General features: G+C 60.1%; 1 protein-coding gene across 2 annotated transcripts; it reads right to left on the bottom strand.

The window, feature by feature from the left end:
* Positions 1-4,444: 4,444 nt before the first annotated feature.
* Positions 4,445-25,480, bottom strand: FRMPD3 (FERM and PDZ domain containing 3). Of its 2 annotated transcripts, XM_026111124.2 has the most exons (15): positions 25,376-25,480; positions 24,348-24,502; positions 24,158-24,260; positions 22,927-22,972; positions 22,676-22,780; positions 22,042-22,149; positions 21,811-21,942; positions 21,570-21,689; positions 21,321-21,457; positions 20,606-20,732; positions 20,434-20,523; positions 19,004-19,183; positions 14,873-15,017; positions 10,103-10,924; positions 4,445-9,282 (listed from the first exon to the last, which is right to left on the bottom strand). In XM_026111124.2, exons 2-15 carry the CDS (start codon positions 24,493-24,495, stop codon positions 6,419-6,421), a joined length of 5,127 nt encoding a protein of 1,708 aa, XP_025966909.2. In that variant the 5' UTR covers positions 24,496-24,502; positions 25,376-25,480; the 3' UTR covers positions 4,445-6,418. The 2 variants fall into 2 exon arrangements, with proteins under 2 accessions (XP_025966909.2, XP_064374513.1); XM_064518443.1 differs by lacking the exons at positions 24,158-24,260; positions 24,348-24,502; positions 25,376-25,480 and having other exon boundaries at positions 22,676-22,757; positions 22,927-22,934.
* Positions 25,481-27,411: the final 1,931 nt, after the last annotated feature.

Raw genomic sequence — 27,411 nt, forward strand, 5'->3', positions numbered from 1 at the left:
GTGCTGGGAAACGGATGTTGCTGCCGTCTGCTCCGTGCACATGCTGCAGGCGCCCGGAGCTCTCCCGTATCTGCTGCTGGCAGCTCTTTGCTGCCACATCTCCGCTGAACAGATGTACTTTGGTACCACAAACAGGCCATTTTACTTTTGTCTGAAAGACGCCTAAAAAAAGCCCGACTTTGTTGGCATTCTTACGATAAGGGCCTTTCCCAGTTCACAGCAATTTTTTTCAAATGATAGCTTGTGTTATTTGCAAGTTTGGATGTCTCGTAACGGCTGTTTGTTCTGTACATATTTTCCAGTGATTAAAGCTATATACTCTAAAAATAACTTCAAGGCCTCTCCTCCCTACCAAACACAGGCTTGCAGCAGATTTGTTCCTGCTATTACAGTCTGAAGAATTTGGGGGACGGACAACTTATTGCCAGTTTGAAATATTTGTTTCTGTTTCTGAATCATTTGCTTTGCTCTTAGTTTAAACTCTAGTTTTGTGCTGGAATGCAGGAGCGGTGTCTTCTGTGTCCATGCGCCCACCTGAAACCAGCGCCCCTGCCCCTTCCCAACCTACCCATCAGCCAGACTCTGAGAATCCGAGGACGAAGGCAGCAGAAAGTACATTAAAACGTGCAAATTAAGCTTCTCATTTACAGGCTCTGCCTCGGAGCTTCCCCTACACAGGATTTGTGAAGTAGCATTTCTATCTGTTTCCTCCTGGGATCATGGAGACAGGATTTGCAGGAGTAACAAATTTAACACCAGATAAAATTAGGTCCTTAATCCTGTAAGCCAGGGACAGGCAAAGTTTCATGTGCAGTAAAAAGATTATTTTTTTCCCTCTTCTCCAGCTAGAGGTCAAATATCCTTTCAGGAGCCCCTGTGAACCAGCAGATACTGCCCTCCGTGAGGCCGGATGCTGCGGAGCTGCTGGTGGGTGAAACCTTTCCGTCCAAGGCGAGGTGCGAAGCCGCGGGAGCCGGGGCCGTGTGCTGTGGCCGCTCGCGGATGCGTCGCCTGCTGCCTTAGCTGATGTTATACAAATGCAATAAAGGAAAAGTCTCCAGTACCCCTCCCCGTGTTTTCATTCCCATAATGTCTTTGCAGGGTCAGACCACACTTTGATTAGAAGGACAAAAGTCAGTCTACCTTAATGATTTATTGCTATTGCTAGTGGAGCTCTTATGGCAGGATAAGCAGAGATTTTATTGAGGAAAAGCTTTTAGTCGATATGCAATGTCTTAGTTAAACACATCCAAAAAGCTTGCTCATGATCTTCCCCAGCAATTGCTCGCCTATCGACAGCTTGCATTTCCATTTACCGTGTGAGCAGGGACAAGGAGAAGCAGCTTTGAAGAGGGAGATGTTTATCTGGTTCTCGCCTTGCTTTGGATGGAGGGAGAGACTCTGTCGTTGAAAACCATCGGCCTGTTATCCAGGTGGTCTGTGGAAGGATGCGCAGGAAAATGAGTGCAGATTAACTAGAGGTTAGCTGTGAGACGGGATTGAAGCGTCTTAACTCTTGTGTGGACATTCAGAGTGAAAGCATCTCATTCAGTTCGGCTTGCTTCATTTTGAAAGCCAAATGGGATAAATTGCATTATGTGCTTCCAGTCTGAGAAACTCAATTTAATTGTCCCGGGTTTTGTCATGAGGACAAGCACTACTTAATTTTGGTACTGGAAAGATTTAGCTCATAGTCTGAGCTGCTCCATTCTCTCACGTTTTGGGAATTAAGAAATAAATTAATGTCCACCTAAGGACATTCATGTACCTGAAAGTACATGAATGGCAAACCTCCCTTTTTATTTATCTGATTCTATGGAGGTTCATTTAATGAAAACTGCCTTTGTGTTTCATGGCCTGAGAATATATTTTCCAGGAAGTTTTAAGTAGCACATTAACTCTATCAAATTGCATAGTGATGTCAAGACAAGTAGCTTTTTTGGTCTCTTGGCACATTCCTACATACAATTGCCACTCAATTACCGCCAGCCACTTAATCAAGGAGCTATTTTCATGCAGAAAGTGTGTTGCTGGGAGCCTTTTTCTTTCTGTTTGCCTTGTGACGGCAATGGCTGGTGGTAGACCATCCTGTTAATGAATGGCACTTGATGTGAATAGCACAACGCTTTTGCCCTTTAGATGCATGAATTCACAATGTTGAATGCGTTTGCCTTTGTGGCTTAGGGCCTAGCTCCAGTCTTATGATATTCTGGATTTTACCCCACTTTCCAGTACTCACTGAACGGTTTTGAAAACTGAGTTTTTTTCTGTGGCTGCAGGAGAAACACTGACCATGAGTCCTGGAAGCATTTCTAGCGGCTGCTTGTTCTCTGTTGGCTTCTCTGCCTCTATCATTTTTTCACAGGAATTATTTTTAGATAAATCCCATCTCTGCTACTATCAACACCACTAGGATCCAATAAGAAACATCCTGCTTCCAAATCTTTACTGAGACCATTACAACACCCCGTTCTTTCCTTTGAAGAGAAAAATCACTTAATCACAGGTCTCCCACTGGTTTCAGAGGAGTTGTATTTAGGAATGAAGCTCACCATATGCTGCTCAGTGACAGCGGTGTAAATGCAAACGCAGTCGCTTAAGCTGGACTTAACTAAACCGGCGCACGTCCACCATCTCTCAGGAAGAAGACTAAACTGTGGGGAATAAATGGTATTTTCAAGCCTACATTAGAAATGGAGGTAAGAGTTAAAAGCTCTTCAAAGAGTTGTGACCAGTCCCTGTGAATAAGCTCCTAATCTTTCCACCCAGCATTTCTAGCACGCGAGTGCTGCCTTTCTGCAGAGCCGATTTTAAAATAGGAGGATGGAGAGCAGGAATGCAGAAAGGCGGTGCTGGGGTTTCCACCGCTCTTAACACGGCATTTTGGCTTTTTAATGACTTTTTATAAAGTAAGATAGTTCAGCTGCAGGAAAAAACCCCTCTCTGTTCTGGGGGGGCGAGGGTGGTGGCGAAGGGCGATGGCTCTGCCCAGCCGGAGCACAGGGATGAGCCCCTGGCCGGCTCGTCGTCTGCCCATGCACTAAAAGGGAATTAGGCAGCCTTTGGAAACCGCATCACGTGTGCTGCCTGTTTTCACATACACCGAATATGGGTAGGAAATCGAAATAAGCTGGGATACCCATCTTTCCCGGAATACTGCATCAGGTTTGCTAATTTTCACCGCCTGGTTTCGAAACACTAACCCTGAAGCCGGGTCTTGCAGTTTTTGCGTGCGCATTAGAGGGTCATTAGTGCCCCAATTTTCGTTCCTTTTCTATCCTCTGCCGCTGACGGAGTGCTCATCGGGACTCCCCAGGCGTGCACATCCTTCGGAGCAGATTAAGGGAAGGCAGGAGGCTACCTGAGTGTGATCGTACCGCCTGGGCATGGATGCATACGGGGCTGAGCAGCGCTAGCAGCAGCTGGGGAACCGTAAAGACACCGTATACGTTCCTGTGAAGAGGGAACTGGATCTGGGAAAAAATCATTTATTTCTAATTCTTTACGTCATGTAACTGAGATGAAGCTCTTAAAAAATATCTGACGTTCAAAACCTTTAAAGGAGAAAATTTTACTTGGATCGTTTCCTTCAACAAGACCTTACACGTGCCTAACACAGCAAGGCCACAGGACAGCACCTAAAAATTACTGCAATAAAGATTACTAGCAATAAAGGCAGGGATTAATCCCTGATACGTGCTGGTACAGCTCCTCCTTTCAAGCAGGGGCCTTTGAGCGTCCCCGGAGCACACATCACCACTGCTATACGAGTAATAACAGCGTTTTACAAGGAAATAACTCCTCCGGTCCGGATGCTGATTGCCCACTAGATGGTACTAAGAGAGCTCACAAAAAGCTCTGAAATCGTGCATTGGGCTGCCTGCTGTCAATAGTGTTTCCAGGATCTGTACGGCAGTAAAAACCCCTTGGCTTTTCCATTTTTTGATCCATACCCAGCTTTATAAATAGGCGTTTCGTCCCCTTCAATGTCAGGCATCGTTAGTTGTTTCAGCTCGGGAAATGGGGTGATGCAGATGGAAATAAGCAGCCGGGAGGCACAGCGAGAGCGTGAGCCGAGGCTGCGGCCATCTCCACTTTCAGCACATTCAACCCCCCTGCAGAAAACGGCCCCGTTCCTGAGATTTTTGTGTTGCATCGTTGTCAGAGCTGGCTGTCACAATTCCTGGTGGCTTTGGGGTGTAGAGAGGACACACACTGGTGCTTTCCTCTCTGATAAGTAGAGTTTATTGCATCAGGCAAAACATGTCCCCAGGGGAAACGGGATATCGGAAGCGTCACCTGTAGCTAGGAGCCAATTTGCGCTGTTCATACGTCCCCCGGGCTCAGGGGCTGCCCAGAACAGGGGAGGGAGGCAGCAGCCCTGCCGTCCCCCCCCACCTTCTTCCTCTGCAAAGTTCTTAAAAAAAAAGACACAAAGTGCTAGTTTGGATATTAAGATTAATATATTTAATCTTTCTTGTTTGTAAAACAAGACATAAATTTGTGTATATATATAATTTATATATTTTTATTTATATATACTATATACAGACAATAAAAAAATTTTCCTCTGTATTAGACTGAGAGATTTATGGAGGAATGATAGAGGCATAATGGGGAGCTCAAGGAAACTCATAGTTTCTTAATAGATAACTCACGGGAAAAGAAAAACACAGCTCCCTGTCGGCCTTCAGCATCGTAACAGGCTTCGCCCACCGCGGACTGAAATCCGAACTGGCTCTTCCACGCTAGATTTGCTACATGGTTCTCGAGAGCAGGAGGCAAGAGGTGCTCTGGCCGCACAGCAAGGTCCTCTGCCTCGCTGAGCAATGGCCAAGTCCGGGACAGCCACGGGCCGGGGGATGTTATTGCACTCAGTAGAGGATGCGCATGTTAAAAGCACATTGTGCATTTCCATAACTCCTATGGAAGAACGAGAGATTTCAAATGTGCGTATTCTATAAAAAATAAGAGATGGGAGGTGACCGAGCGTACGGAGATCCCTGCTCAGCTCCACGCGCTCGGCCAGCGACGGGGCAAGCCAGCCGAGCGTGACAACCCTTCTCCTTTCCGATGTCCGGCCCCACGAGGTGGATGCCGTGATCTCCCTCTGGGCTCGGGATGCACCGGGGAGCGACGCGGGGGTCCCCGCGGGACCTGCTCTCCCCGGGCGCGGATGAAGCGCAGTGAGCGGCACAGGAAGGGCTGAACGCGTAACCTTGCATTTTCTCCTCGCTCTGTTTTGGAGGTGGGTAGGTGCCCTGAAGCACCAGTTAAGGCGGTCTGATTCACTAGGTCTAGAAGCTAGATGGGAGGAGGAGGAGGAGGAGGAGGGGAACCTCCGGGTATGAAGAAAAAACAATTAGGACTCATTTTACCATTCATCTGAAAGTAAAAAAAAAAAAAAAAAAAATCCAAATAACCATCCATCACGCAGTACTAAATAACACTTCTCAAGGCAGTCAGTCCAGCAGAGGCAGGAGGAGGACCGCAGCCCCTCGCCCCGAGGGCAGCTCCTCCGGGAGACGGCAGCCGTGGTTCACACAAAACCGCGCTGGGCTCCCTGCGACGGGCACTGCGAAAGGGACCCGGAGGGGTTTGGGCTGAGCCTCTGGGGCACGGACCTGCCTCTGGGGACGGGGTCTCCTCTTAGCCGCTAGCCCAGCTTGTGGCTTGCAGTGGCACAGAGCAGTCGGGTCCCTGCGGGCTCTAACGGGGATACGGCCTCCAGCAGAGGAAGAGGAGGGCTCCCTGCTCGCACGCGTTAAGCTGTCACCTTTCGCACAAGTCGGTGCCTGTCATCGGGGACAACAGAGCCTGCTGGGGGTCTGTCTGGACCACGGCATCCTCCTCCCCAGGCGCGGACTACCTCCTCGCCCCAGAGATCCCCTCTGCTGCGAACTGCGTTGCATCTGCGGGCCGGGGAGACCCTGGAGGCAGAAGAGCTGTTTACGTGGCAAGACACCGGTTTGGCTCCGGGCTAGACCCCTGCCCGAGTGAAGCCAGGAGATGTCAGCTCGGTTCCTGCTAACCCACCGGCCCGGCACACCGGGACAGCGGGAGACAGTGTCAGGTCTTGGCATGAGGGAGGCCCAGAACCGCACGACACCAAACCAGCGTGGAGACGGGGTGGCCGTGCCTCCCGAGTAAGGTCACCGAGAAGCCAGCATGGGAGAGCAAGCAGAGCAGGGCCCCCGGACGAGCCGGTGGGACAGCTCGCTACGGGGCCTGGATTTACCCTTCAAAAGCTCCACCAACATAACCATTCATCCTGCGGAGAAATAAAAGAACGTCTTGGCCACTGGAAACCCCAGCAGATGTGGGCTTTCCAGACACTCATCCTCACCAGACCTACGGGACGTGAGAACCACCGACACACGGCCTGGCACACGCTGGCTCGTCGGTCTTCGTAGCTGGCTTACTTATTGATCAGCGTCTTCAGGGAGCGCGTGAGCGTGCTCATGACGGTGGCGACCGTGGCCGACTGCCGAGCGAGCTGCTCCACCGCTTGCTGATGGCTCAGCGTCCTGGCCGTGGACTCCTCCGCTGCGCGCAGGAGGAAGGTGTAGTTTCTCACCACCTCCTCCACCTTGGTCAGCAGCTCTTGGCGCTGGGACTCGGAGCGCACGATGTACACCAGCCGCACGAACGTCTCGATGAGGCTGCTTAGCACCTGGAAGCTGCTCGTGATGGCGGAGAGCATGTGGGTAGGACTCTTGTCGACAGCTGCCACGCGGCGGCAGGACGCCCGGAACTCCTTGAACTTGAGGGCCAGCTCCTGCTTGTACTCGGCCAGCTGGGAGATGTAGGGTTTGCAGTCCCGGACCTCGGGGCTCACCACACACTGCCGCAGGATGGTCAGGAGCTCGTTGGTGTCCAGCTGCACTTGCAGAAACCCATCCGGCAAGCTGTAGGCGTGGCCTCGAAGGGTGTTGATTTTTGCCAGGCTCCCCTCAAACGTGGAGGTCCTTAAATCTATCTCCTGGGTTTGACTACCGTTGGGACTGCTGCAGGCTGTCGCATCTAGAACCTGAAGGGTCCTGCTCATGACGGGGACCACCTGATTGTCCAGCTTCATTCCTGGGAGTATCTGCATGGGGATGGAGTAGGACAGCTCATCCTTCTCGCTCCCATCATCCGCAACATCACATTTCCTGTAGTAGAAGCAGTACCGGATGGAGCAACACTTCTCATCCTCCATATCTTCATCTCGCAGCTCGGCAGGACTTGGATACATCTCCTCCTGGACAGAGAATACTCCCGAACCTTTCTGGTTCTTTTTCTCCTGTGCTATTTGGACATAAGATGGATCAGCCACTCCAGAGGCTTCCTGGATTTTGCTTTTCAGAACAGAGCCATGGGTGCTGGGCTCAGGCTCCTTCTGGAGGCCCTTCTGCTTTATGGTATAGATGTTCTGGTAGATGTCGGAGGAGAGGGATGTCCTATCAGTCTTATCTATTTCACTGACACTGTAGCGACGCATGAGCTTCTTGTAGTGTGGAGCACCCATGCATTCCCCCCGGGAAGTGCACGTGGTCAAACATGACACGCTGTTCTCCGGATCTGACCGGTAATCTCTGGACTCTAAACTGGTAGATCGTATCCGCTTGCCCTTGGAAGGGCTGCTCACGCTCGTCAGCCTAATCGCTTCTGCCTGCTGCTGGTCATCAGCAGCTTTCTCCCTCCCTCGCCTCTCCAGTTCCGCCATCACCAGCTGGTTAGGGGGTGGCCTCACCCCCCTGCAGATCCGCTTGCAGTCACAGCTGCGTCTCTGCTCCCTCGACATACCCGGCACTTTCTGCACAGGACTGCTCCTCAGCTGGCAGCTGCAGCGCCCAGGGGCGGGAGGATGCAGATACTCCTGCGGCGGGAGGTCGCCTTTGCCCTTCGGCTTGAGCAGCTCTTCAAGGAACTCCAGCTCATACTGCTTCACCTTCTGCAGCTGGGCCTGCCGCTCGTCAGTCTCCTTCTTCAGCCGGGTGGGAAACGTTGCAGAGAATAGGTTCCTCAACCTGAAGGGAGCCTTGGGAGCTTTGGGTTTAGCTGGGACATCGGCATCTTGCTGGGTCACCTCCAGGACTTTTTCTACTTTTTTGGAAGGCACGGTGCTGATCTGCAGGCTCTCAGGCCTGGGCACCAGCTGGATTGGCCCTTTGGGATCCTCACTGGTGCTCCTGAAAGTGCTGCCAGGTGATGGAGAGTGCAGACTGCCGCTCTCGACTTTTAAACTTTTGGCTGAGCTTTCCTGTTGCATTTTCTCTCCTAGGTTTGAAGGAGCCGTGTGCCTCTGAAAGACAAGGCTTGTAGCTTCCCCCTCCGCCTTCTGACCTGGCTCTGCGCTCGGAGCTTTTCCTAGGGCATCTCTGCTCACTTTTTGCTGGTAGCTTCTAGAGGGAAAAGTCTTACTAAGCATCATTTCCTCACCTGCGGAGGCAAAGTGGGACGCTTCAGGCCTGCTGCCAGGAGCTTCTTTAGGACTTGCAGCAACTTCACTGTGCTGCTGCTGAGAGAGCTGCTGCTGCTGCTGACAGTTGCAGAACGTGTCTTCGCTTTGCTGACCTCCTTTAAGTTTCAAAGCCTTGCTGCTGGATGATGCAAAGCTGCCGGTCCCATTGATGTTCTTCTCTTCTTTTGGAGCTGCTGCCACTTGGGAGGCCGAGCCTTTCGCATTTGCCACTTGCTGCAGAGCAGCTGTAATCAAGGCTGGGGTCACACCACTCTTCTGATCCAAGAGGAGCTTGGGGCTCGGCCGGAGCTCTTTGGGCATCGTCTCTCGTAAATCCTGTGCCCGCTCCCCGCTCAAGGCTGCTGCGGTGTGCAGGGACACTTCAAAGGCAGGTTTTGCGTGGCCGGCACCTCTGCACTCAGAGGGTGGCACGGGAGCCGCCCTGTCCTGCTCACCGAGCTGGGGGGACAGCACCGGCTGCGCAGCCAAGGCGTAGCTCCGCTCAGCGTGCTGCTGCTCCTGCTTGCTCTTGCAGTTGGTAAGACTGGGGCTTTGGTGAGGGAAATCCGGCTTCAGCGAAGGGCTGGGCTCCTGGGGGCTGAGGGCGTAGGGCGAGGCGAGAACAGCCGGGGCAGCACAGCTCTGGATTCGGAAGGGCAAGTCCTTTCTCGCCAGGAGGTTTTCTTTGCTGATGTGCTGCGCGAGGAAGTAGGCTGCGTTCTGATGCTGCTTCATAGCAGAGACCATCTCTGAGACATCGGTCAGCTCCGAAGAGTTGGTTTCGTGGCCAGAATCCAGAGATGACTCGGGAGTGATGGCAGCCAGGACAATAAGACCTGAGGAGGGACACAAGGGAAAACCCACACCAATGCTACGTCCACGGTGAATCGCTGTGGGGAGCAGAGAGGAGCTCCCCGCGGCAGGAGGGACCCGGGAGTGCCGAACACAGCACCGCAGCAGAGGACCTGCAGTGACTTCCTCCCACTAAGACTCAGGACGTTCAGGAGAGACCGTTTGTCAGCACCGAGCTGGCTTGCTGGCTTAATTCAGCAAGAGCTCCTGGCCCAGGAAAAGGCCCTGGGAAGGGTCCCAGGGTCAGGAACAGCTACAGGGAGTTGTGTGGAGCAAAAAGGAAAACCTGGCAGCAGCTGCTCCGCCGTAGTGAGTAGGCAGCTAGGGGAGGACGTCCTGGGGCTGGGCAGCCAGCCGGCTGGTCCCGGAGGAACCCAGCGGAGAGCAGGTTTGCTGTGAAGGGTCCACAGGCTGCAAAACCTGGGGGTGAACCTGAGAAGACCAAGGGCCAAACACACCAACTCAGTGGGGTCACAGGGAGGAAAACTTGGGCTGACGGCGCTGACTCGTTAGTGCCTCACTGCAGCAGCGTGGCACGGGGACTACTGCGGACAGGGGGTAACCAAAAGACTCCTTCAGCCACCACGAGGAAGAGGAGGATTCCCATCTCCGGTTCTTAGAAACCTGAGCAACAGTTCGGCTGCGCATGCTGGACCCTGTTGCCACAATTTAGTTTTCATTAGAAACTGCCCCACAGTCACTTATGGGGAGGGTCGAGAAGAGAAAAATCAAGGAGGAGAATAACGGGGAGGATATTGCATAGCAAGGCTACAGGGAGAAAGAAAGGCGGAGTGACTCCAGTACCTGCTGTCTGCTGCGGCGGGGGATGCGGACAGTCCTCTGAAGCAGCCAGGGCTTCCAGAGCCTGCAGGGTGGACACCAGGGCGTCATCCAGCTCCTGGGCATGGTCTCGCACCGTCCGCGTCTGCACGCTGTCTATCAGCGTCACGGGGATCTCATCGTACAGGAGGCCGCAGAGGTGCCGGCCCTGCTCCTGGCTCTGGGCAGCCGCCCGGCGCTTGGGATCGTCCTCGTCCGAGCTGTTGTCCCGGAAGCCGGGCGGGGGGGCAGCGATGGCAGGGAGCAGGGACGTCGTCTCATCTTCCTCTTCGTCACTCCCAGGAGGGGGGAGCGACATCAAGTCCACCACGGTGTCGTGGGCGCTGCCAGGCTTGCCGCCCTTGCGCGAGGCCAGCCGGCTCTTGATTTTGGCTTTGCAGGAATCACAGTAGAATTGCGAGGCATCGCTCCTCAGGTGGGTGTCGATGGTGTGGGCCCTGGCCCTACTTGCACGGCGGTCTCGGTCAAGGCCATCCGGGTCGTACTCGTTTGCGACACCATCATAGCCTTGGCCAGAGCTTTTGGAAGTGGGGTCAGATTTGGTCCTGGGACGAGTTTCCTCAAAAAAGATCAGGTTTTCATTGATATCTGTCCTGCTCTCTCTCTCCTTCCTCTGCTCCCGCATGTGCAGGTAACAAAAGCTGAGGAGCTCCGAGTCCGAGGCCCTGGCGGTCCGAGCCCTGGCTTCGCCGGGGCTGGAGGCGGTGCCGCCCACGAGCCCGCTCTCCTTCTTCCCCGCGGGCCCGGCTGCCGCGGGCCGGTGCAGACTGTGCGCGTTGATGTAATCTAAACCGAAACCACAATTGCAACGTTAGGAGCAGGGAAAGGGGATGGGAAAGCCATTTACGTTTCCAGAAACGTACCTCCTACCTAGATATTGTCTTCTGCAATCTGCTGGGCTTGTCCGCCACTGATGAACGCAAGAAGAAGAGTCCGGCATGAGGAAACCATGGGTTGGGAGGGATTTCGGGAGTCCTGCCTATACCACTGCTCTGAGGCAGGAACACTATAACCAAACCCTCCCTCATAAACACGCGTGATGGAGGGAAGCACCTTCCTTTGGGTGGCCTCAGACTTGCCTTGACCTCTCCACCTTGGTGTGTGTGTCTGTCTGTCACTAGAGGAAAGGGTTAAGCCCTGAGGGACACCACCCATTTACACCTCATCATCCCCAAGACCACGAAGGGGGTGATGACACAGAAGATAAGGGAGTTTCTGACTCTTCCCTGCAATAAGGAGAAAAGGGAAGAGCTGAAGGAAGTAGAGGGAGAGAGACACAGAGAGATGGATTTGGTGGCTGTGGAAGATGTCATGTCCCTGCTAGAAAGAACCAGAAGACCCTGAAGTGAAAATCTCCTGGAGGCTGCTTGTAGCCTTGAGTCTGAACTCAACTTGGACTGAGCTGAGCTTGTGCTGTGAGGCCCCAGAGTCGTTCCTTGCTCTGCAGCTCCAAGAAAAGGCCACGCGGTGTGGAAGAAGTGGCCTTTTCCTCTAAATTAGTAAATTTTGGATTCACATCAACACAGAGTTGTTGAAAGCATTTTAGTGAGGCCCTTCGGTGTGGCTGGGGCGTCGTGATGGCCGAGTCCAGAGGAGCCTGCAGGCACCGACCACCCAAAGGGTCGATCGAAAGGGTTTAGGAAGCAGCTGAACTTCAGCCAGCAAAAGCCCCGCGCACGCTGACCCGGACCTGCTCTCACAAGCTCCAGTGAAGGAGCAGGCCACCTCCTCATGTGATTTGTTCCTGTGTTCCCAGAATGATACATGTTATAGAGTTAAATCAGATAAATTTTATAAAAGTTAATATTATGACATTTATAATGAAGTATAGATCCTAAAGCTTTTTTTTTTTTTTTTTTTTTTTTTGCTAAGAATTAGATCAGTGACACCTTGGACCTGCAGAACAACTGATCACTGTCCACTTATAAATGACCATTGCACATCAGAAGGATGGTCTTGGTCGTCCCTCTGCACCTCCTCATCCTTCTCCTTCCTGGGCCAGCCACACCAAATCCCGTTAACCTTTCCGGAGCCCAGCAGAGCACTGCTAAACCTGGTGCAATCGCTGTCTTTTAGGGAGACATCCAGCTTAGCTGGACCGACTTCAAGCGATGGAGACTCCACCCCCGGTCGGGTGCTCCCGCGACTCCTTCCCGCGCGTCATTTCGCTCAGAATCAGCCCTCGCCTGCCGCCGTCACGCGTTTCCCCGCAGCAGCCGTCCCCGCGCCAGGCAGGCAGCCGAGACACCGAGCTCCCGGCCGGCGGTCCGGCCCTCCGCGGCGGCGGCTGTCTGCATCACGCTGAATCGCGCAGCTGTGCTGCGAACGGGTGCCAGGGGGACGCAGGCTCCATCTTCCCAAGTATAAATTAAATCAAATAAATCCTAATTAAATTCATTAGCTCAACAAATTGGACAATTTGTCTCCCAAAACACACATTCGCGTTGCACTGTTCATCACCTGCAATGTGAAAACCCCACTGAAAACAATACATCTCTCATTTGCGGACGTACCGGCGCCGGGAAACGACAGCTCTGCGACTCCGTGCAGGGCTGCGGCAGCAGGGCAGCCCCTCGTGTCCGCAGCCGGCCGCCCCGAAGGCTCGCGCCGGGAGCCTGCCCCGTTCGGGATAAGCTGCCGAACGGTTTAGCCAAGGGAAAGGCTGCTCCGTGCAGAGCTGCAGCCTGCCAGAGCGCGCCTGCTTCGTGCTACGGCCAAAACACCGGGCTCTGCAACCCGGCTGCCGGCGCTGCCGGATGCTCCGGGGCAGAAAGTCCCAGCGAGAGCGGAGGCAGCGGCCCCGGGCACCGAGCTGCTTCACTGATGATTTCTGCTGGTGGGGAGCAGGGGGGAGGAAGGTGCAACGTTCATGCGGGGAGACGGATTTAACTGACAGCATCGGGACAGGGCACGCATTCCCAAAAACGTCTGCGGCTTGGCAGGAGGTTTTAATGGGCCTCGGGGAAGATGGATGCGCTCCTCTCCCGGGCGAAAAGCGCCTTGATTTTACATTTAAGATTTTTGGCACAGCCTGTCTGCAGCCTGCAAAGTCGAAGCCTGGGCTAACTTGATTCATCCCAGCGGGGCTTTCCTATCGCTCCTGCGGAGATGTGCTAATGATCGACAGCCCCCGCTCGCCGTGATCTGCCCAGCTCCTGACAGCTCGGTCTGCAACTCTAGCGAGACCGAAACTGCGGGCAGACGTTGTTTTCTCGATACGAGCCAAATTCACTCCTCCTGAATGATGCCTGAGCAGCTGGGCTGAGTGCACGAGGTCTGCAGGGAAATGGCTTCACTGTGCAGGGCAGAGAGGTTTTTGTGGTAGCCCTGAGGGCACGGCGGCCCTCCGGAGAGGGGCCGGCTCTCCGACACCAAGTGCACGGTCCGTGGTGGCATCACGGTCCTGCCTGTGCTCAGACTTCCCATCACGCTCAGTCCAGCCCCCATGCAAACCGGCACTGCTTTTTCGTGACTGCTAAGAAAAGGGCAATATCTACTACCCCTTCTGACCTAAGCCTGGACCATGCCCTACGTCAAGAAGCAAAGTCTCACCGAGGAGAAGCACCTCTTGGACATGCTGAGGGGCCCCCGAGCCACTGGCAATGGTGGGAACTCTTCTCGGATGCTCTCCCTTTCCTGCTGCATGCCGGGGGGGCTTTCCTGCCTGTCCCGGGCCCTGGAAGACCTCTCCTCCTCACCTCCCACGAAACGCCAGCTCCTACGCCAGCGTGTGCCAGCCTGGCCCCACGCACACCCCTCCGACCACGGGTCCCACGGGCCCTGGTGGCCCATCGGACTGGCCATGTCCTGGTGCAGGGCTGCTCTGATGGCAGCCACTTCGCTGGAAAACACCCTTCACTCCCAGCAAAACGGGACTAAATGCACTTTTTTAGGATGCGCAGAGCGGAGAGCACAGGGACCGCTGTCGATAAGAGACGCAGGTGAAGAAGCGGAGGGAAACCACGCTCCGGTACTCACGGCAAGGTCACCGGCCGGGTCTCCCTGTGAGCACCGCTCCCCTGACGCCTCCCGAGGTCTGTCCCCCCCCCGGACACCGGGGTCCGGCCGCGCTCCTCGGACCCCAGGGCCCTTCCCCGGCGCCGGGCGCTCCTCCCACCTCCGCACCAGCGCATCCCGAGGAGACCGCGCCGACACGCTGCCGGCTCACCCGACGGCTCGTCACGGCTCCCCGGAGCTGCAGAGCTGCCCGGCAGCCTGGGGACAACCCCGCGGGGCGGCTGGCAAAGCCCGGCTCCCTGCACGCTGCTCTAGCCCCAGCCTACGTCGCGCGTTCACGCGAGCCCGTGCCGCGGCTCTGCGGGGACGCGCGAGCTGCTCCGCGGGGACCCAGCGTTTCCTTGGCAGCGTCGGAGGACGTTGCAAACGGCAACGCCCGAATCTGCCGCGGGAGCCACCAGAACGACACCCGCGCGGCTCTGCGCTTGCCAGCAGGCAGGAGCAGCTCTGGCTACTCTCTCGCAGCCAGCGACTTCTGGGCGTTCAGGGACTTGCCCAAGCCCACGCCACAAGCCAGAGCTTGTCCAAAACGATGCCTTGCCTCCCTATTCCCTGCTTTCCGGTCAGCAGGAGGGCTGCAGGTCCTCCAAGGGGAACGGGAGCAGGGGGGAGATGCCAGTGACCCATCTCCTCCTCTACCCCCACGGAGCCCCGGGCGGAGGGAGGGAGGAGGGAGCTGGGCAAGGGGTTGCACGGAAAGCAGAGGCTTAAACATACCTGCCTTGATAATCTGAGGAGGCGGCGGCTGGCTGGGCGGCCTGGAGAAGATCATCTTCTTGGAGTCCACCAGGAGACGGCAGTACCCCGCGATCAGGCAGGCAAAGTTGGTGGCTTCAGGCCACTCCATCAGCAGCACCAGCGGCTGGAAGGCAAGAGATGAGGTGCGTCAGGGCTCAGCGGGCACGAGAGACGCGCTCCAAAGGGGCCGTGCTCGTGGCCCTGCGCCGGCGTCGCCGGTGAGCCGGCCGGCACCGTTAGCACCCACGCGGGAAAAACCAGGCAGATGTGCGTCCTTGCTCCAGAGCACCCAGCAAATCACCGTGCACGACGAGGTGCCTCACCTCCGCTGTAAGTCCCTGCTGGCTTGTTCCTCCAGCAGCGGTGAAGGAGGTGCAGGCTACCGTATGCTCCCTGCGCGGCACCGGCCCTGATGCGACCGGCTCCTGGGAATTTGCTGCGTGTCCATGCCCCAAACCTCCCCACGAGCACTAACGGCCGGGCCCCGGGGAGCTCGGGAAGCTTGAGGAGGCCCCAGATCCCAGGCCTTTTCCACGGCAGACATCACATGCCCCTTCCATCAACCAGGACATCTGCCTCCAGTGAGCTGCAGAAGGGGCAAAACACCATCACGGCCCCCCCAGCCACCACTGCGAGCCTGGTGGATCTCATTTAAAGCCAACCCTCTGGAAAATTAGAGCCGTGCCTAGGAGCAGATGGAGTCTTCTGTTCTAGGAGAGCATTTATTCTCCTGGTAAAAAGGCCCGAGGCAGGCCAGGGAGACGGAAAAAACTGCAGAGTGCCTTCGATGCCGTTTGCACGGCAGCTCTAGCCCACCACCGCCTTTGGGGACAGGTCCTGGCCCCGATGGTGCCGACACGCAGGCAGGACAAGCGGAGCTGCGTCCCCGGGTCACCCCAGGCCACCAGCGGTCCGTCCCCGCTGCCCGCTCTCTGCCTCCGAGTCCCGCCGGGCTCCGCGGCGACGTCCATCGCTTCCCACGCGGAAAACTGCTGCCGCCGACGAAGAGACGGGTGGTGCTGGCAGGTCCCCGCTCCTGCTGCGACTCCCAGCTTCTAACTGCAACAGCCAGCTCGACGTCCAGAACGTGTTTGTCACGTCCAGGGCAAAACCCGGCCCAGCCGAGACCACTTCAGCCCACGCAGCGTGGAAGGCACTAAGGCTATTTTTGTTTTCGCGTTTCAAGGCCACGAGAGCTCCAGCACCCTTTGGCCAGCTCCGTGCTCCCTGCAGCAGCTGCTTTCCTAAGCCATCGGCAAACGCCGGCCCGCGCCGGGAGCAGACCTGCCCTCGCCGAACATCCCCGTGCGGCCCGGGCGACACGAGCAGCCCGGGGCAGCGCCCCGAGCCGCAGCGGGGCCAGCAGCTCTCCGCGAGTGCTACCAGCCCGTAAACCCCAAATAACCCCGAGCAGACCCAGACCACACGGGAGGCGCTGAGATGGTGCGAAGGGAGAGGAGGGGATTCGTGGTGCAGCTCGGAGGAGGCAGGGGACAGCGGTGAGGAGGGGCCGGCGCCTCTGGGCCAGCTCCAGCCTCGACACGGGTGATGAGAGGCGACCGCCTGTTCCCGCGCTGCCATCTGAAGCGCTCTCAAAACAAGCGCCTTCCGCCCCGGGCGAAGCCGTCCCGCGTTTCTCCAGCCATCTGTTGAATGAAGGCACATTTGCACATTTTTTTCTCCCTCTGTTTCGCAGCAAAGCGAGTCTGAGTGCTGACAACAAGGAACGAAGCAAAGCGCAAGGTGAGAGAGGGAACGGCTGGTGATTATCCACCGAAGGGTAATTAAATTAAGAGGCCGCGACCCGCCGAGAAGCCTCTTTGCAAAGGCAAAGCGGCGGAGGCGTCGTGCCAGACGCGCGGCCGGCCCTCGCTGGCCGCACCGACTCAGGGACCTCGGTCTCTGTCTCCACTCGGATATCCGTCCCAGTTTTAGGAGACTCCCAGGGAGCGAGACTAGTTTCCCCCCCGTTCCTTTGGGAAGCTCCCCGAGGGACAGCGAGGACGGGTGTCCGTGCGCCTCATCAGCCCGGTCCCCAAGAAGGAGCCTCCCATCTCCCGGTGCCACCTGAAGATGCTCTGCCACCGCCCGTGACTCCTTGGGGACATCCGACTCCTCCGAAAGCGCCGGAGCTCGGCTCCCGGGACAGGCGCAGGCACGAGCCGCTCTCAGGCCTGCAGCAGGCCAGTGCCAAAAGAAGAAAAACTCTTTCTGGAGCTAAATGCATAACACCAGGCTGGGATTACTCATGTTTCGATCCTTCGCTCATATCGGTTTTCTGGAATTTCAAGCCTTCATGAGAAACAGTGATGTTTTTCACTTAATTTCCTGCTTGCCAACCGATCCAATCGGAAAGTGAAAGGAGATAAATTGATATCAGATATAAGAGACCAGTTTTACATCAGCTTATTAAGGATGCGCTGCTTTGCCTGTTACGTGCTCCCTTTAAATCAAAGCTCGACGCCCTTCCGCAGGGATGCTCCGGCTCAGGCAGAGGGGATGGTTTTGGGAAGAGTGTCAGCACCGAGTTTTACAGCCAGCGTTACATCCTCCCGTTCAAATTCATTTATGATTTATACCTATGCAGGCTATAATGTTTCAGCTTAAATGCGCTTCCTTTAATCTCTTCCTTCTGCAATGCACCCGGGCTTTGCGCTGCCTCCCCTAAGGCAGCACCTTGCCTTCCCTCTAACTCCCACCGGACGCAGCCCACGGGCCCCCACCGCCATCCACGGCCCCACGGGCGCAGCGGCAGCCGGGACCCCCCCAAAATGGTGCTGCTTCGCTTTCCCCCGTGGAGGCTACGCTGCTGCGAGGTGCAGGGCCGATTGCCCCGACGCCCCTGCTCCAGCGGTGCCGGCGGATGCACGGACAGACGGATGCATGCACGGATGCACGGATGGCGCGGTGCAAACCGCAGGCACGCTCAGGCGCTTCCCATCCCGGCCATCGCCCGAAGGAGTTAACGGGTCGGGTCGGGGCCGGCACCAGTTGCAGACCCGCGTTTGGCTCGGCCCCCCCGCGGCGCAGCGGCTGCAGAGCCCCCGGCGGCACCAGCCCTGCATCCCGCGGCCCCCGCGCCAGCGCAAAGCAGCTACCGCCCCGCAAACAATTCGGCAGCGCGCCGCTCCTGCCTCCCCCCCGAGCTCTCCGGCTCCCTCGGTACCTGCAAACGCCGCCGGGCTCCCTCCCGGGCGGCCCATCGCCGCGGTGCCCCGGCCACTCCGGCACCGCACGCCCACTGGGTGCTGGCAATGCAAAATGGCCTTTTCTGCACCGATCCCGCAGCCGCCGCTTCGCAGCTGCCGTTGCCACAGCAACGCGGCGGCCGGCTGTGCGCGGCGGTGGTGGCAGCTCTCGCAGCTAGCTCGGGGGCCGCGGGAGCCGGGATGCCCTCGGAGCACCGCCGAGCACGCGGGTCGTCGGCACCGCGGTGTCCAAGCTGGCGAGGTGCTCGGTGCAGCGCAGCAATTGCAGAGAGCAGATGAGCGATTCATGGCAACCGTGGTGTTCCCAGCTTTTCTCAGCCTGCTGCACCCATTGCAGGATTAGCCTGCGCCTCGTTCTGCAGCAGACGCTCCGGCGTGGGAACCCAGCCCTGGGATGGATGAGGTCCATGAAGATGCCTCTCCATCGGCAGGGCACCGCGGAGCCTCTCAGACGGGACCTTCTCCGGCGCCAAGGCCGGCGCAGGGGGGAGAATCCTAAATCAATCCCCTACAATTGCACCTCCAAGGCTACGGCTCAAACGGAGCCGGCAGGGCTGCGGCGAGCGCGGAGGCTCGGAGACCCCGGGAGGGCAGGGGAGATGCAGGGGGAGCCGGCAGCGGAGCTCAGCTCCACCACGGAGGAACGCGGCGGGAGCAAACCCGGCACCCCCTGCGCGGCACGGCCATGCCCGGCACATTTCCAGCTCGTTGCACACCCCCGCGTTGGCTTGACGACCTCCACAAGTGTTGCTAACATGCAAAAAGCCACCGATGCCCTCCAGGACCAGCGTTCGCCCACGGTTCCTTGATGCCTCTGAGCAGATGCTCCAGCCAACCGAGGTGCATCCGCGTCCGCAGCCCTCCCGGTTGCCTCCCGGCCCCCACCCGGAGCCGGGCCTACCTTGGCATCCAGGATGCTCGTCTCCACGCGGGCCACCCCCTGGTTCTCCCGGAAGAGCTGGATCTTGCTGACCTTGCTGAACTCCGACAGCACCGTGGTGAGGTTGGTCTTCAGGTCGATGACGTGGCTGATGCCGTGCCGGGGGCCCACCAGCAGCGTGGTGGCCGGCTGCTTCTCGTCCTGCGGGCACGACCGGGCGGAGAGAGGGGACAGACGGACAGACGTGAACGGAGGCAGCCGGCGACCCCGCGCCCCGAGGCTGCTCAAACGCAAAGCACCGAACTGCCCGTCCGCGTGAAACATTCAGGCCCGGTGGTGCTGCTACGGGAAAGGGAGAGCGCGTTACAAATCTGCCCGATCTGACATCGCCTCCGAGGGAGGCAGGCGCAGGAGAGAGCGAATGAATTTCATAAAAGAAGGAAGCGAGAAGCCTTGGCTGCAAATAGAGCCTTTCTCGTCCTGCTCTGCCCAGCGAGGATGCTTCAAGGCAGACCTGGAGGTGAGCAGGAAGCTGGGCCACCGCGGTGGGAGACAGTAAGGGAATAACTGATGTGCTCGGCTGGCTCAAAGCCACCGCTTTGGTGTAGGGGATGAAAGGAGCAGAGCTCCCAGAAGAACGATGCTTTGCCCGGTGCTCCCCACCCCGGCAGTGCCGGAGCCGCCGCTCTGACCGCTCGGCCACGGCACCGGCGGGACACCAGCAAGGGAAGCCAGGGAAGTGCCAAGACCTTGGCCGTGGGGCAGAGGGACGATGGCGGAGAGGTGGCACTTGCAGCGTGGAGCTGCCTGGATGGGAGGTGGAACGAGGAGGATGGAGATGGAGAGGTGATGGAGATGGTCTCCTGCCACGGAGAAAGCGAGGTGGCTTGGGCGAGGGGCGGAGATGCCTCTGATGGAGGTGAGGGAGGAGCAGGCCATGCCGGCGGCAGCCTCCCGAGAGCCACCAAGCAGCGGCCGGGCTGGGTCCCTGCCGGGGCAGACGTGACGGCCACCTGATCTGCTCCCTGCACAGACCAGGCAGGGACCGTGCTGGCCTTTGCCAGGATCCCCCTCCTCCGAGACGGGCGGCAGGATGCTCCGGCCCCCGGGATGCAGGAGGCTGTGACGAGCAGCCCAGCCGGACTGTGCAGAACCCGAAGGTTTCAGCGTGTGCCTGAAGCTGCTCAGATCCCACCTCGCGGACCACCTCGCTGCCCAAACCGAGAGAGCGGCAGCTCCCGGGGGCTGCGGATCCCACCCACCACCGCAGTGCTTGGATGACCTTTCCGGATGGGCTCCTATCCCGGCCAGGGAGCAGGAGACCGAGGGAAGCATCGCATGGAGCTGTCATCTCCATGGACATCACGGGCATGTCCTGCATGGCTCCTCGCACCAGCCACACACGCACCCGGGGCCAAACACCCCCCCGGCCCGCGCCAGAATTACCGTACCAGCCCCACGGTGTTGAAGAGGACGCCGGCGAAGGTGGGCAGCTCGTTCAGGATCCTCAGGTACTGCAGCTTGGCTTGCACCGCCGAGACCTGCGGGGACACGTCAGCGCGGGCTCAGCACCGGGGTGACCGGGATGCGCGGCCGGGACCGGGCGGCTCCGGCGGGACTCACCTTGGGGCTGCCGGGCGGCTGGCTCTGGAGGGCTTTCAGCCGCTGCGAGAGCGCCTTGCGCAGGGTCTTCTCCTTGGCCAGCTGCAGCAGCGAGGGCGGCAGGAAGGGCTCCAGGCCCCACTCCTTCCTGCGGCGGGGCACCGAGGTGGACAGCATGGACCCGCGTCCCGGGAGCCGCGGCCGGGGACCGCCAGCCCGTCCCGCCCGGGCTGCACCCCCCCGACGCCGGGCAGAACCCGAAACCCCTCGTTTTGTGGTGCCCCCCAGTTGCCACCTCCCTCCCTTGCTGCCTGCGGGTGGGCTCGCCCGGGAACCCAGCAGGAGTGAAGCCCAGGTGACGGGCGGGGGGTGCAGAGCCCGCGGCTGTCCCTGCTCCGGAGGCCGCGTGAAAACTCAGCCAGGCTCCCGCGGGCTTGGTCCCGGGCTGGCACCCAAGATCTCCACCAGCCCGGCCAGGCCACGGCGTGTGGTCACAAAGCAGCGTGCGTGGTCTTGCACCCCTCCGCGCTCGGCCCCGTGGAGGGCTGGGGAGCGGGTGTCCCACCGCCCAGCCTGTGTCCCACCAGCCAGCCCCAGCGAGGGCCTTGGGGCACCTCACGCTCAGCACCCTGAAACGGGAGCACATCTGCAGCATCCCTGGAGGGAGGAGAAAGCCCGGGGAGGGGACACCACAGCGAGGCGTGGGGACGGCTCGGGGAGAGGCAGCAGCACTCACTCCACGTTCTTGAGGGAGACCTTCTGGCTGGGCCGGGTGGCCGAGACGGTGATGTAGATGTGGAGGGCGGCCAGCCCCAGCAGCATCTCCGGCTTGGGCTCCACCCCGAAGCGCTCCCGGATCACGTCGTTGCGGCTCTGCGGGTGCAAAGAGGGCTGCTGAGGGTGCCCAGCACCCCGGTGCCCTCGCAGAACGACTGGGGAGCGCTGGGAGGAGCGGGAGGGGGCTGGGGGGGTCCCCGTGCCCTACCTGGATGTAGAGGTACTCGAACGCCGCGGGGTCCCGGCGCAGCAGCTCCACGGGGTCTTTGGGGAAGAAGCTCACGCGGAAGAGGCACCTCATGCCCTGGTAGTGCGTCCTCTGCACGACCTGCGGCAGAGCCGGCGGCCCGTGAGCCCGGCGGCGAGCGACCATCCCCGCGGCCTCGGTGCGCCGCGCGGGCAGCGTCCGCGCGAGAAGGGGCCCCGGTGTCCCCTCGCCGGAGCCTTACGTGGGCCAGGGGCTGCTTGTCCTGGAGCAGCAGGAACCGGCGGCTCTGCTCGGGGCTGCCGTACTCCAGCACCAGGGCGAAGTGCTCGACGTGTCTCAGGGACAGGCGGTCCTGCAGCGTCACCATCACGTCCTGCAAAGGCCACCGGCGCGCTCGGGTGACCGTCGCCGCAGCGGCCGAGCGCCGCCGCGGGGGACGAGGCCGGCCGGCCCCCGCGAGCCCGGCACCCACCTTCACGGTGGTTCGGCCATCGAACGTGAAGGACTTGATCTGCCCGTTCTCCAGGAAAACCTTCAGCACGTTGGGAATGAGGAGCAGAGCCTCCTTCTTCAGCATGTCCTGGCCGGCGGGGGGAGAGGGGGGCACGGACGGGGAGCGGAGGGAGAGCGGATGTCAGCGATGGAGCAGTTACAGCATCCTCCATTTCCCCGGGATCACGCACGGATCCCGGCCCCGCAGCCCCGGCCGAGGCTCGCGCCAGCCCCGCGCTCACCCGCTCCCACCCCCGCGCGGGGAGCCGAGCGAAGGCTGACTTTTTACAGCGAGCGACGTTCGGATCAGATAATTGCTTAATTGATTTTGCTTAAAAATAGAATTTGCTAGAAGCACTTTACGGCTTTTATTTTTTTTTTTTTGTACTAGTTGCTGCTTAATGAAAGCTTTCTGCAATTAAGAGATAATGCGGCCGGGCTGCAACGCTGCCGCAGCAGAGCAGCTTCCCGCTGCCCCGCAGAGACGTCGCCGCCAACCTGCCCCGCTCTCGGGCCCCGCGTCGGAGCCGCCGGCGCTGGGTCCGAAACCGCAGAGACCCCCCGAGCCGAGCGCTGGCCCAGCATGGCCCCCGTCCAAGCGGGGCAGGACTTACTGGGTCCGTCTCGCCGACCGTGACCTGCTCGGAAAACCGGACCTTCGCCGGGTTGGACCGCAGTTTCGCCTTCTTGGCTGCGCTGATGAAAGCAGATTTGGGGGACTGGAAAGAGAGCACCGGGTGAGCGGCCGCCCGCCCGCCGCGGATGCTCTGCCCGGGATGCCGCCCGGTCCCTGTCCCCTCCGCCCGCCCCGGGCGCGTCTGCATCGGCCCTCGGCTCGGGGACGCGCGGGGACGCTGCCTCTCACCTGGTGGGTGTGCAGGACGGTGAGGACGACGAAATCCCTGGCGTTCCTGCGACGGACAGGGGAGGGGAAGAAAGGGGCTGCTCAACACGTGCATATGGCCACCAAGAGGTGGGAACTCCATCAACCCCCCCCCCCCCACCCAGGTGGTGGCCGGGACCTCCTGGTCTCCTCGAGGTGGTCCTCGTGCTGTGGGTGCCCACGTGCTTCCTCCACCCGGCTCTGCTGTGCCCCCAGCCCCACGGTGGTCCTGCTGACCAGGAGACCATGGCCACCTTCATGTGCCCAGGTCCTCCCCGGCCGCTCGAGAGCTGGAGGCTGCAGCCCGGAGGTGCCGGGCACCAGCCGTGCCATCACGGCCACCAAGGTCCATGCAGCCCAGCCATGGTCCGTGGGCACCAGCCGTGCCATCACGGCCACCAAGGTCCATGCAGCCCAGCCATGGTCCGTGGGCACCAGCCGTGCCATCACGGCCACCAAGGTCCATGCAGCCCAGCCATGGTCCGTGGGCACCAGCCATGCCATCACGGCCACCAAGGTCCATGCAGCCCAGCCATGGTCCGTGGGCACCAGCCGTGCCATCACGGCCACCAAGGTCCATGCAGCCCAGCCATGGTCCGTGGGCACCAGCCGTGCCATCACGGCCACCAAGGTCCATGCAGCCCAGCCATGGTCCGTGGGCACCAGCCGTGCCATCACGGCCACCAAGGTCCATGCAGCCCAGCCATGGTCCGTGGGCACCAGCCGTGCCATCACGGCCACCAAGGTCCATGCAGCCCAGCCATGGTCCGTGGGCACCAGCCGTGCCATCACGGCCACCAAGGTCCATGCAGCCCAGCCATGGTCCGTGGGCACCAGCCGTGCCATCACGGCCACCAAGGTCCATGCAGCCCAGCCATGGTCCGTGGGCACCAGCCGTGCCATCACGGCCACCGAGGTCCATGCAGCCCAGCCATGGTCCGTGGGCACCAGCCGTGCCATCACGGCCACCAAGGTCCATGCAGCCCAGCCATGGTCCGTGGGCACCAGCCGTGCCATCACGGCCACCAAGGTCCATGCAGCCCAGCCATGGTCCGTGGGCACCAGCCGTGCCATCACGGCCACCAAGGTCCATGCAAGCCCAGGCTTGGTGTGACCCAAGTCCGGCTGAGCCCGGTGGCTCAGGAGGTCCCCGGGGGGGGGGGGGGACGCGGGTCCACGCTCGGCCCCTGGCCCCGCGGCGGGGCGGCCTCACCTGACGAGCTCGATGAACCGCTCCCGGGGGGCTTCGCTCACGTCCTCGTCGTTGATGGCCAAGATCTGGTCTCCGGCCAGGAGCTTCTCGTCGGAGGGGCCGCCTGCCGGGGGGCCGCCGTGAGAGCGGGGCCGGGGCTCCCCGGGCGGCGGGGAGCCGGGCCGCCCCGTGCCCCCGCGCACCCCCGTACCTGCCGTCACCGAGCGCACCACCACGGGCTTCTCGCTGCCGGCCACGAAGCCGAATCCGTAGAGCGGGTGGCGCTGGATGGTCACCTGCCGGAGCGCGTCCGGAGGCAGCTGCCCACAGTCCATAGCATCGCCGCGCGCCTCCGGCATCACATGGCTGGGCGGCGCGCCGGGGCGGCCGTGAGCGAGGGCCCCAGCCCGGTCCCGGCCCCTCCGCCCCCCGCGTCCCCCACCCCCCCAAAGCACGGACCGAAGCGCAGCGGAAAGCCCCAAAGCGCCCGCGTTTCGCCCAAACCGGGGCTGCCGGCCACCGCGAAGGGGAGGGGGGAGTCGGGTGCTGGGTGCCGACACCAAAGCTCCTCCGCCGGCTCCCGACAAGCCGTTGATGCCGCAGCAGCGTTAGCAGGAAATTAAATAAATGAGGAGCAGCGTCTGGGTGAGCAGGACTTATCCGCTCCCTGTGCCGGGGCCGGGGCCGGACGAGGGGCCGTGTCCGCCCCCAAAGCACCGGGCAAGCTCTCCTCCAAGCACCCAGTAATCGCAGCGCGGTGGCCACCCCAAGAGCAGGGAGTCACCTGCTCCCTGAAACAGCTCTGCTGTTTTTCCTAGTCTGATTCCCGGATACAGGAATGAGCCGGGCTGCAGATCTCTTGGCCTCACTCTGTCCCACCTCCCCTCTTGCCCAGCATGAGGTGACAGCTAAAAGAAAACCTGCCCTTCTCATCCCTCCTGACAGGGTTGGAACAGCTCAGAGTGTCACTCATTGTTCACTCTGAAACCTACTGATGACTACAAATGACTATTTTGCTGATCCTCTCAGCAGCAAAGATATAAGGAAGAGCAAACGAAGCAGGAGACTGGGGAAGGATTTGCTCCATGCCCCAGCTCCCCGGTCAGGCTCTGCTCCCCGGCCAGCCCCGGGAGCCCGGCGCCGGGGAGCCACGACGGCGGCTGCAGGCGCGCACAACGGCAGGCTTGGGAGAGCAGCGGGCCCCCGCGGCGAGGCCGAGCGCGGCGGCTCCCCACTCACCGGCTGGCCGCGGCACGGGCTGCTCCGGGGCCGCTGGGGCGCTGCGGCGGGCGCGGGGATGCTTCCACGCGGCCCCTCTCTCACCGGCTCGGGCGGCAGCGTCTGCGGAGAGGGAAAAGCGCTGCAGCCTCCGAGCCGGGGCGCGGACACCGGGGGGGGGACCCCGCACCCGGCGCTGCTGGGACGGAGCTCAGCCCTGCGGATGTTTTTCCTCTCTTTTCCAAAGCAGGGATGCCCAAGCGGCCTGGTGCCTCCCCAAAACAGGCCGACCGGCTTCGCCCCCCTCGCCGAGGGGGCACGGCCGGGCGAGCTCCCTGCAGCGGGCCACGGGGGTCTGCGGCAGTGTGGCTCCTCCCGACCGCCCCGTAGAGCCCAGGGTCATTCACGCACCGAGTTTCACAGCAACAGGCCTCAGCCCGCCCGTTGCACAGGGATCCGACGGTTTCCCGCGTGCCTGCAGCCGGCGGTAATTAGCTCCATCAGCCCATGCAAATCAGCGCCCGGGCGAAACCACCCGCGTTTAACCGGAGACGTCTCGGGAAGGTGCCGTCCCCGCGGGAGGCAGCGGGCTGCTTCGCCGGCGCCGGGTTCAGGAGCCCCCCAGGCACCTTAAACAACCAGCCGCCCCGACAACCCCCAAATCACTGTCCGGGGCGGGCGGCCTCGCCGGGATGCCGTGGACCTCACAGCTCTGCCACCGCCGCGCCCCTCTCCCCCCTTTTATTTTTTCCTCCTCCTCTTTTCCCTCTCCCTTGCTCCAATTTATCTTTTTGACACGTTCAATGCTGCTCCTGCAGACCGAAAACAATAGAGACGGAGCTGCAGCCAAGGCAATTTCGAAGCTGAATCGAAGCTAAAATAACCTGGGCGAAGAGCAGTGGAGGAATGAAAATGCCGCGACGGGGAGGAAGGCGCTCTGCCCTCCTCCTCCTCCTCCTCCTCCCGTGTCACCCTCCCAGCTCGAGGCGGCTCGGCCCCACGCTCCCCCGAGCCACGGCGAACGTGGCCGCAGCGATGCTGCCCCGGTGAGAGCGGGACCGGGCAGCACCGGGCGCGGGAACACGCTGGCCAGCCGCGATGCCGACCTCTCCCCGGTGCTCCTAGTCTGGCCAAGAGCATCAAGACGACCTCCCGGAGGAGCCGTGGACCCGAGGAGGCATCTGCCCCTGCTTGCTGCATGGAAGGAGCCCTCCGCCCGGGCAGGGGAAGCTCCGTGCAAAGCATCTCCCTTTTTTTCACTTCGCTGTCCAGATTCAAAGCCTTCTGCTAGCCTATAAAAAAGGTAATGAGAAGAACAGAAAAACCGGAGCGCTCTCCGCAGACGTGCCAGCTGGTCCCTAATACCTCCGGCTGCCAAGCAGCTCGCTGTCACGGGCGACGCGCGTCATGAATCCCGCGAGCGGCACCGGGACGGCGTCGGGAATCAGCCCGGAGAACCGCGGGGCCGTCGGGCGGCGGCGCTGGGAAGGGACGTTGCAGCCCTCCCGCCCTGGGACAAGCCGGCACCTTCTCCCGGTGCCACCACACCCCGCTCCAGCTGTGCAGGACGACGCGCTCCTGACAGCGAGAGAAACGCGATCAACCTTGGTGGGGATCCATCCTCACGTACCCGACATCCAAACAGGCTGTGGCTTCAAATCCAGCCCTCGGATTGACTGGGATGACCGAAGCTGTGGCCAGGGAATGGTTCTCCTAGCAGCCCTACGCAGCAAAGCACTAACGGCGAGAAGGCCACCAAGATGGATGGCCACGGACACGAAGGGCACCCCAGGAGAAGATCAGCCACAGTCACCCCAAAACCCTCCTCGCTCAGAGAAGCCACCAGCCCGGCAGAGGTGCTGCGTGCCAGCTAAGCGGGGCTGGTCTCCAGGCCCACCTACTCCGTGCTACTCATACAGACTCATATAAAATCCTTCCCATTAATTAAGCCGTGCTAACGCTGACCTCACCTGCCGCTGCAGCGGCTCTGCGGGAGGAGAAGGCTGGAGCTGACGTGGACCACGGCAGCCAGCTCACCCGCCGCACCAGACCGCGCG

The sequence above is a fragment of the Dromaius novaehollandiae genome, chromosome 11 (assembly GCF_036370855.1).
Source record: "Dromaius novaehollandiae isolate bDroNov1 chromosome 11, bDroNov1.hap1, whole genome shotgun sequence".
NCBI lineage: Eukaryota > Metazoa > Chordata > Aves > Casuariiformes > Dromaiidae > Dromaius > Dromaius novaehollandiae.